Source organism: Ambystoma mexicanum, chromosome 8 (assembly GCF_040938575.1).
Source record: "Ambystoma mexicanum isolate Mex_15411 chromosome 8, UKY_AmexF1_1, whole genome shotgun sequence".
NCBI lineage: Eukaryota > Metazoa > Chordata > Amphibia > Caudata > Ambystomatidae > Ambystoma > Ambystoma mexicanum.
The window spans coordinates 406,245,570-406,254,910 of record NC_090929.1 but is presented as its reverse complement, the minus strand read 5'-3'; the positions used below and the strand labels follow the sequence as shown (position 1 = coordinate 406,254,910).

The following is a 9,341-nucleotide window of genomic DNA, read 5'->3' as shown; positions in this document are numbered from 1 at the left end:
ACAGCCACCCGCCCAGTTGGAACTTGTTTCAGCCAGGCATGCCTACAAACAAAGGCCAGTGAAGTTTCGGGCTCTTCCCTCACTTCCTGCCTTCCCAGACACAATGGAGCCTGGTCGGGCTTCAGGACTGAAGCCTGTCTAAGGCAAACAACACAATGGACTCAAACCTCATCTAAATGACAAAGTAAAGGCCCAGAAGGAACGACCTAACAAGAAATGGCAAAAAAAGAAGACACAGGCCGTTTTGGTAAAATGGTCACCGTTGGGTGCTGTACTGCAGCTGGGAAATCAGCCTGCAAATAAGGTGCACAAAAGGTAGGAAAAAGAAACCGTTGCCACCAGCCATTCAAGTTAGTTAGTGTAACAAAAAGTTACATGAGACGTGGGATAAGGAAATACTATGTAACCCCCGAGCACTCCACATAAGGGGATGTGTGTTGGACCCACAAAGGAAAAAGGTAAGACAAAAGTTGCCCTACTCTTCTTGGGAAATCTAGTTCACACAAGAAAATGTATTTAAGCATTTAGAGGAGTGTGAGGGACTCCTCAGTAGCACTGCACAAAGGGTGCTGTGTGTCACTATATAAGAAGCAGATGCCTGCAGAGTTTAGCAGACTCCATTAAAACATAAGGAACACTACATCTTAGAGGGAAAAGGCATCAGTGGGTGGAAAAAAGACCCACTCACTCAGGGTGTTAAAATCAAAAAGGTCCCAGATTCCAGCAAAGGGCTGGTGGTCTCTAAGGTTACTGAAACTGAAAATTATCCCTAACATCACCCAGCAGAGATGCTCTACCCATGATGCCCAAAGCTGGCATCCTATGGCCATAGCGTGGACGTGGTATTCTCCAGAGCAGGACCTTTGCCCACGGCATTCAGGTGGTATGACCCAGAGGACATTATGTTCCACTGGGGCTCGTGACTTATGACCCAGAGGTGCCATCCCATACCCACGGCCCTCGTGTGGAATGACCCAGAGCTGCCATCCAGTGACATGGGGATAGCGTGTCAGCCTAGAGACGGCATCCCCCACAAGCTGGAAGCAATCCAAACCCCCTATAGGTGGCATGTTCAGCATGAACAGGCGATAATCCGCGCACATGAGCCCCCAGGGCTGCACTGAACAGTTTGCCCGATGACAATATTATCCCCACCCACTCACTAATCACCACACAGACTCGGTGCTTTCCCGTGCACCGCTAACTGGAAGGCTATCTTTCTTTTGATCCAGCGCTAAGCTCGTGAGTCAACCTCGATGATGAAGCAACCCTGCAGGGCAGAGAAACAAGGCCCGTGCCAGAGAGACAGAAGAGAGGGCCAGCTGAGGGGGGGGGCAGGACTCAGGAGAGGCGCTAAACTGAGGCAGAGAGGGGTGTGAGCAGAGGGTCGGGCGTGGAAGAAGAAGACTTCAGCTGAGCACAGAAGGAGGCAGACGAATCGATCCGAGGAAGAGGAGGAGGCAGGAAGGAGGGCCAGCCGAGGAAGAAGCAGGAGACAAGATCAACTGAGGGGTAGAAGGGGGGTGAGGAGAGGGTGGCACGGGGTAGAGGACGATACGTCTGAGCGCAGAAGGAGACAGGAAAGGACTAGGTGAGGAAGAGGGGGGGGCAGGGGGAAGAACCAGCTGAGAAAGAGGCAGGAGACAAGAGCAACTGAGGAAGAGAGGGGGTGCGGAGTGGGGGGAGACGGGGAAGAGGGTGACGGGGGGTCATCCGAGCGCAAAAGGAGACGGGAAAGGACTAGGTGAGGAAGAGAGGTAGGAAGGACCAGCTGAGGAAGAGGCAGGAGACAAGAGCAACTGAGGAAGAGAGAGGGGTGCGGAGTGGGGGGAGACGGGGAAGAGGGGGCGGGGGGGGGTCATCCGAGCGCAAAAGGAGACGGAAAAGGACTAGGTGAGGAAGAGAGGTAGGAAGGACCAGCTGAGGAAGAGACAGGAGACAAGATCAACTGAGGAGAGGGGGGTGAGAAGAAGGTGACACGAGGAAGTGGAGGGGGGTCATTTGAGCGCAGAAGGAGGAAGGAAAGGACTAGGTGAGGAAGAGGCAGGAGACAAGAGCAACTGAGGAAGAGAGGGGGTGCGGAGTGGGGGGAGACGGGGAAGAGAAGGGGCGTCATTTGAGCGCAGAAGGAGGCAGGAAAGGACTAGGTGAGGGAGAGGAGTCAGGACCAGCTGAGAAAGAGGCAGGGGGGTGGGGCAGCGGTTTCAGAGAAGGGGGGCAGCTGAGATTAGAAAGAGCCAAGGAGCGACTCGCTGAGAAAGAGGAGTTCTGGAGGAGGACTGAAGGGACTTTTTTTTAGTAAAAGTCCACGCTCGCCTGGGCCATTGTATCTTCATCTCCGGTGTATCGCAGTATTCTGTACCCTGAGAAGCCTTCACAGAGACAGGTGGACTTTCCTGCACTTACACGAAGGCTATCACTTTCCACGATCTTCCTCTGGGTTTCTGGGGTGACCCTGAGAGCTTCCCTGGAGTGTTTGGAAGGGGGTCCCTCGCGTGACTTGCAGTGGGTCCCTAGGGTCGCTGCCTTGTGTAAGCTGAGCCGAGGGAGCACGCGGGCGTTTCCTGTGGTGCGTCAGTTGATGAGACTCCCAGGGTGGGTCTCTGGAGTGGCCGCTGGAGTGCGCATCATGGCGACGCTGCTGCTGCTGGTGCTTCTGCCTCTGCTGTACCCAGGCGGGCTTTGCCAGGTAAGGATCCGCGCTTTGCTACTTGGTTAATGGACATATTCACAGAGAGCCGACATAGCGCACACTACGCTCAGAGCCTGGGTATCGCAGCGCGGAACATTCCGCAGATGCAGGGATCCTCCCGGGGTGGCCATACATCAGTAGTGTATGACATCAGGCAGAGCAGGGGTTAGTGGTTTCTAGGCGCTATGCTCGTCCACGCTCTCTCAGAGATGTGCTGCTTGCATGCAGGCGTCTCGTGATCGCGCACGGTCCAGTGATTGCTGGACTCTAAACTGGTCAGACAACCCCACACCTTGAGGAAGACCTGGGATAGTCATTTTGTGTGGAGAGCCCGTATTGTGCTATCATCCACAGATCCGCCACAGCACAGCGCTATGCACGCCTCGATGAGATGTAATTACGGACGCAAGTAGGGCAATGTGCTGCGACGCACGTGCGGCTCGCGGAGGAGCAGGTCAGCTGCTCACACCCAGGCGCATTTTCTGGCCTCGCGCTCTGTTTGCTGCTCTCCATGTTGATGAGCACGAGGGTGAATGGCTGGTGCAGGCTTGACATGACTACCTCATTAACTTGACCTCGAGAAGCAGGGCGTGTTCGCCCGGCCTTGGTCATTAAACACGTGGGGCAATCAGACGCAACACGTTTGGGGGTTGGAGGACCGTTTTAAAAGTGGGTCGCCAAATGGGCAGTGAGCGAATACCCTTTATTATTTATTGTTATAGTTGTGTATAGCTCAATGAGCTTTCACAACTGTCACCATTTCATTGTATAAATACAAAACAATCACATATATAAAGTCTCATATACAGTCATTCAATATACATTAATCGATTAATCGGTACTATATTTACAATTCATTTTCACATGGTCATATAAGATAAAACTTCTATTACCATATAGATAATACAATATCTTTACATTTTAGAGCTGGCACCTCAACAACAACAACAATCTTCTATAGCCAGTTATAAGGATGACAGAGTATAGGGGGTGAATGTAAACACTGTAGTAATGATCATAATGGAGATCAATGTGGCAACGAGTTTACACAAATAACCCAAGCTTTCAAAAGAGTTTGCAGTACGCAATTATGTGCATTCTGCTGTAAAGTGCTACATGCAATAGTTACTAAGTTCCACCACTATACACTGGGCCTCATTACGCGTTTGGAGGTAGCCATGCCGTTTTTAGCAGCATGGCTACCCCCAAACAGGGTACCGGGTCCAGGTCCCGCAAAAGGGGTCTTACCGGGCCATTCCGACCTTGGAGGGCCTGGTGATTCCCTTTTGCGGGACCCGGACTCGGTACATCCCCATTCCCATTGGGCCCCATAGGGCTCAGTGGGAATGGGGAGGATGCTAATGCCAGGCCCGTTAATGACAGGCCCGTTGTTAGCATCCTGGTCTGCTAGCGGCTCCCGCCCTGCACGTCTGGTCTGGCCAGGCGTCCAGAGTGGGACCCACTGCAGACCTCGTAATGTGGCGGCCCGGAATTAAATGTGCCGGTCCCTTACCGGCACCATTCATTCCTTGGCTGCCTATGTTGTAATGAGGCCCACTGTCTATATTTGAAAAAAAAGTCTGGGCAATCATCCATATCCTACATAGGGCAATATGTATCGCTTCAGTCGGTGTATTGAGACAGTAGTGCCAGAAGTGAACAGATGAGACATATTCAATTCGATGAACAAAACGTTCATATTCACGATTATGAGAGGATGTTAATGCGTGACATTCTGTTAATATATGCCTAACTGTCTCTGTATTTTCTACAACTTTACAAATCCGACATGAACGTTGTCCTTTTTCCATCTTGCCCACTGGGTGACTCAAACCGGCAATTGATTGGTTCTCATTAGCATCCGGAATTTACGAACCTCAGGATTCGGGCAGCGAAGTAGATACTTCTGCAGGAAACGGAACATATGAACAATCCTGTCTATGTAGTGATAATTATGAAGGGAGTACATAGAAGAAAAGTTGCTTTCCCAAACCTTTATCGCCACTAGGTTTTTAAATGCAGGTTTAACTACACAAAAGCGACCACAACATGAGCGATCCCATGACCAACCCATCTCAATATATAATTCCCTGCACATTTGAGCCTAGCTATTGGTATGGTCAATTTTATTCAGCTGGATTATGTTTTCACCAGTAATGTTGAGCATTTGGCTGAGAGGGTGGCCACTAGCTTTCAACGGTAAGAGACCTCTTAGTTGTAAAGTAAGGGCTTTTAATGATGTCAAGCCAAATTCAGATCTAATGTAGAAGAGGGTAATTCGAGAATGTGGCACCAGAAATAACCCTGAATTTTATCAAGCCAATTGAGATGCTTCATAATAAGTGGTTCCAATCTGTATGCAATGACTGGGACCAACCACTGCTGAGACAGAGTCAAATTACCCTTCAAAGAGAAGTCTGCATAGTTTAACACAAAGCGATGCACTAACATCATTATTTGTCAAGCACAGAGAGTTTTCCGCTCAATTACAGAGGGGTAACCAATTCTGCAATCCATATGGACTCCTGGATGTTTATAGGACTCAGTATATTCGATTACACCCAAACAAACTCCCATATTTGGCCTATGTACCTTCTTAGAAGCAAACAACATAACTTGAGATTTTTTAGGTTAACCTTCAGGCTATGTTCAGCAGCAAAATGGCCAAGCTCTTCAAAAATCTGCTTCATGCCTTTTACTGTGTGATCGACGATGATCAGGTTGTCCTCATATAATAGCGCTGAGACCTTCATCTTGCCAAATTTAACAGGGCAATGTGCACGCATTTCAAGTCTACTGATCAACCGGGCCAAATAGAGGTTAAATAATAAGGCTGCAAGCAGACATCCTTGCTTTACACCCTTGAAAATCTCAACAGGTCGAGTTAGACTGCCTCCGTTATCAAGGCGGACTCGCGCAGTGGTATTAGATTGAAGCAAGACCAGTGTCTCCAACAGCCATTTAGGGCATTTCATTTCAGAAAGAAGCTCCCATAATTTATAGCGATCAACACTGTCAGAGGTAAAGCTGAAATCAATAAATGAGACATATACTGAAGGATTAGATTTCTGTTTAGCTTGGCAAGTGATAGCATCAAGCAGCCAGATGTTATACATGGTGCTAGAACCTGCTCTGAAGCCAGATTGGAATGGGTGCAGTTGCTGGTTAACATTAACCCAGCATTGCAAATCGTCCAATACAATAGCAGTGAAATTTTGCCCGCCGCGTCAGGTATTGACAATAAACGGTAATTGTCAGGTGCGTTTCTAGAGCCAGCCTTAAATACAGGAATCAAAATGGAGGTTGTCCACGTAGCGGATATTTTCTTATCTTTATAAACATTTTTGCAAAGATAATGCATAATCATGGACCAGTTTATAGGATCATTTTTGATAACTATCAAAGCCAACCCGTTTGGCCCGGGTGCACTTGAGTTTTTCAATTTACTAATAATTTTTAAGATGTCATGGCTGGTAAATTGCAGAGGCCATTCATGGGAAGTGTTGTTCACAACTACATGAAAGGTCTCCTCATGCTTTGAATGAGTAAGATATTCAACCCATTTATCTTCCCCAATCGTATTCAACGATTGCAGAGTGCAGGCACCTCTTACTTTGTTTAATATTTTTTAAATTAATTATTTAATTTATTTTATATATTTATAAAGAGCCAGAGGCCACAGGCATCAGGGCGCTTTACATGTAGACAAGGACGACATTGTGATGGGACAACATGAACTGGTGGCCCTAAGGTGTCACTGCGTTAGAGGAGAAGGTTAGAGTCTAAGTGCTCAGTGAATCATAATTTAAAAAGTACGTTTTTAAATTTCTTTCTGAAACTTAAGTAGTTTGATTCTACTCTTAGGTGGCCAGGCAGCTCCTTCCATCTGGTGATTGCTTTGGAAGGGAATGCCCTACCCAGTCCATTGACTCTTTTAGACACGCTGACGTTTAGGGGTCCTTGGTCTCTAGATCTAAGGGTGTGACTAGGCTCTTACAGAATTAATTGCTTCTTTCAGTATGAGGGGGCAACCCCGATTAGGCAGTGATGGACTAGCATCAGTGATTTTAAAGTGATGCGATCCTCTATAGTTAGCCAATGCAGATCTTTCCTGTCGCCAGTGATATGCTCTCTCTTGGATTTACCTGTGATGGTTCTTACGGCATTGTTTTGAATAACCTGACATTACTTGATGCATTTGCTACTAGCTCCTAACATCAATGAGTTCCCGTAATCGAGACGTGAAAGGATGGAGGCCTAGGCAACGGTTGCACTAGTCTGTTGACTCAGCAGTGGCCTAATTTGTCTCAAAAGTCTTTGATGGTATTGGCAGTTGCATTTAAGATACACAACTTGGGCCTCCGCTCTAGCAAATAGGCACCAAGTGTCTTGACTTTATCTGAGACTTTGATTGCTTAATCTTTGATTATGAAGGAGGAATAGGCAGCGTCTAGATTATTTCTGGTGCAAGAGGAGCCAAATGTCATTAGCTCTGTCTTACTTTCATTGAGGCACATCCAATTTGTTTTCATCCATGCCTCGATGGAATGATATATGACCGATAGCTTATTGCTGTACATGGTGTGATTGCTGCTCAACTCCATAATCAGTTGAGTATCGTCTGCAAAATTTGTATAGAATACACCCATGTTTGTCAGTAGGGTGCATAGGCAGCGTAGATAAAGATTGAAGAGTAATGGCGAGAAACTGGCACCCTGTGGCACGCCACAGTCCACTGGCCTAGATGAAGAAGAGTGGTCGCCTCAGATGATCTTAGAGCATCTGTCTTCGAGGAAAGAAGCTACCCAGTCGATGGCATCCTGGGAGAAGTTTCCTGATGTGTCCAGGGCCTCACAGAGCTTCTGATGGTCCAGTAAATCGAAAGCTGCCGAGAGGTCCAAGAGAATCAGTAGGCCCGCCTTCCCTTTGTCCAAGATGCTTAGAATCCGCCAAGATGCTCTTCTGAACCCAGATTGTTGTGGATGGAGGAGGTGGTTTTATCGACACAATCCTGAAGTTGGCTTGTTGCAATTATATCCAATATTTTAAAAAGGAAATTGCAATTTGTAATTGGCCGAAGATGTGTGGGATTCTGTTGGTCAAGGCTTGGTTTTTTGACCAGGGGTGTGAACGTGACAGTTTTAATTGCCACTGGAACTTTACGGTCCCTGAATGATTTATTAACCATTGTACAGAGGTATGGAGAGAATATCTCTGCATTGTCCAGGACTAGCTCAGGGGGCAGTACATTCTCTGGGCAGGAGGTACAATTGATGTTAGAAAGTACTTTCTTCATGTCCTCCAAGGAAATTGAGATGAACTGGAATTTTGGGCCCTGTAGTTGAAAAGGTTCTCTGGTTGTTAAAGAAGAACAAGGTAAGTCATCGACGTTACATCTTGTTATAGTTTCTCAAGCTTTTAGGATTTTGTTTTGGAAGGCTGTCTGTACCATTTCACAGTCTTCTGTAGAGGGTTGAAATGGGGTGGGGGGAAGGGTTGTTGGCTTTTCAATAGATTTAAACATTTGAAATAATTTTGCACTTGAATTGGCGGCAGCAGAGGTCTGATCGTTATAATTATTTTAAAAATTCTGTCAATTATTTCCTATATATGTTGTCCATATTTTTCCAGTTCTCTTTGTTAGTCTTAGTGGGGTCTTTATGCCACTTTCCTTCTAGTTTTCTTTTCTCTTTTTTAAGTTTGATGGTTTCTGCATTAAACCAGCTTTGGTGGTTAGGATTAGGTCTGACTTGTTTGTTTTTATTAGGTGCATATTGATCAAGGAGCTCCTGAAAATGGCTATTGTAAATAGACACAATTTTATCACATGAGTCTTCATCTGATGTGATGTTCATAATATGGTTAATTCCTTGTGACAGGATAGAAGGTGTGATTATTTTAGATTTCTGCCTTGAGCAATCTTAGGTGTGTTGTTATGCTGTTAACTTTGTTTCTTAATAAAAGTCTGGTTTCAACTTTGTAGTGGTCTGACCATATGCAAGAAAAAGTTCCCAGCACTGACATGTCCACATTGTTTTTTATAATGCAGTCTAGTCGGTTTCCTGACTTGGAGGTAGGGTCTTTATTAATCACTGAAAAGTCATTGTTTTGTAAGTCATCTTCAAGATGATTGGCCTCCTTGTCTGTGGTGTTCCCTCTCCATTTGTTTAGGTCGCCAAGGAGTACTGTCCCTGTATTAGGGCCTTTTGAGTTGTTCAATAAAAGGGTTAGGTCGTCATTGAACTCCGAGATCAACGAGGGTGGCCTGTAGATAACAATGATATTAATGCAGTTGTTATAAGTGGGGGTCATTTTAAGTAGTAGTATTTTGCATCCTGTGCAATGGATGGGTGAAGGGAATAGCCTAAGGTCTTGCTTGACAATTATGGCCACTCCGCCTCCTTTTCCTATCTCTCTAGTTTTGAAATAGATGTTGTAGTCTAGGGGAACAGCAGTGTCGATGGTGGGCCCACGGGTTCTTGTAACCAGGTTTCTGTAAGAGAAAGGATGTCTGTATCTTCCTCGATAATATAGTCATGGATGTCTCGGGCATGTTTATTGAGGGATCTTGTGTTGAAGAGAGCGATTTTAATCTCAGAATAGTTAGCAGAATTATCTGGGGGTATTTCTCTTATTATGCCCTCTCTTT

At 46.3% G+C, this 9,341-nt stretch overlaps 1 protein-coding gene across 1 annotated transcript in view; it reads left to right on the top strand.

Moving 5' to 3' along the window:
- Window positions 1-1,874: 1,874 nt before the first annotated feature.
- Window positions 1,875-9,341, top strand: part of LOC138471997 (tumor necrosis factor receptor superfamily member 8-like) — a 321,803-nt gene continuing 314,336 nt past the window's right edge. The window contains exon 1 of the mRNA XM_069609903.1: window positions 1,875-2,689. Within this exon, the coding sequence (XP_069466004.1) occupies window positions 2,582-2,689 (108 nt within the window). The 5' untranslated portion in view covers window positions 1,875-2,581. The remainder of the gene's footprint in view (window positions 2,690-9,341) is intronic.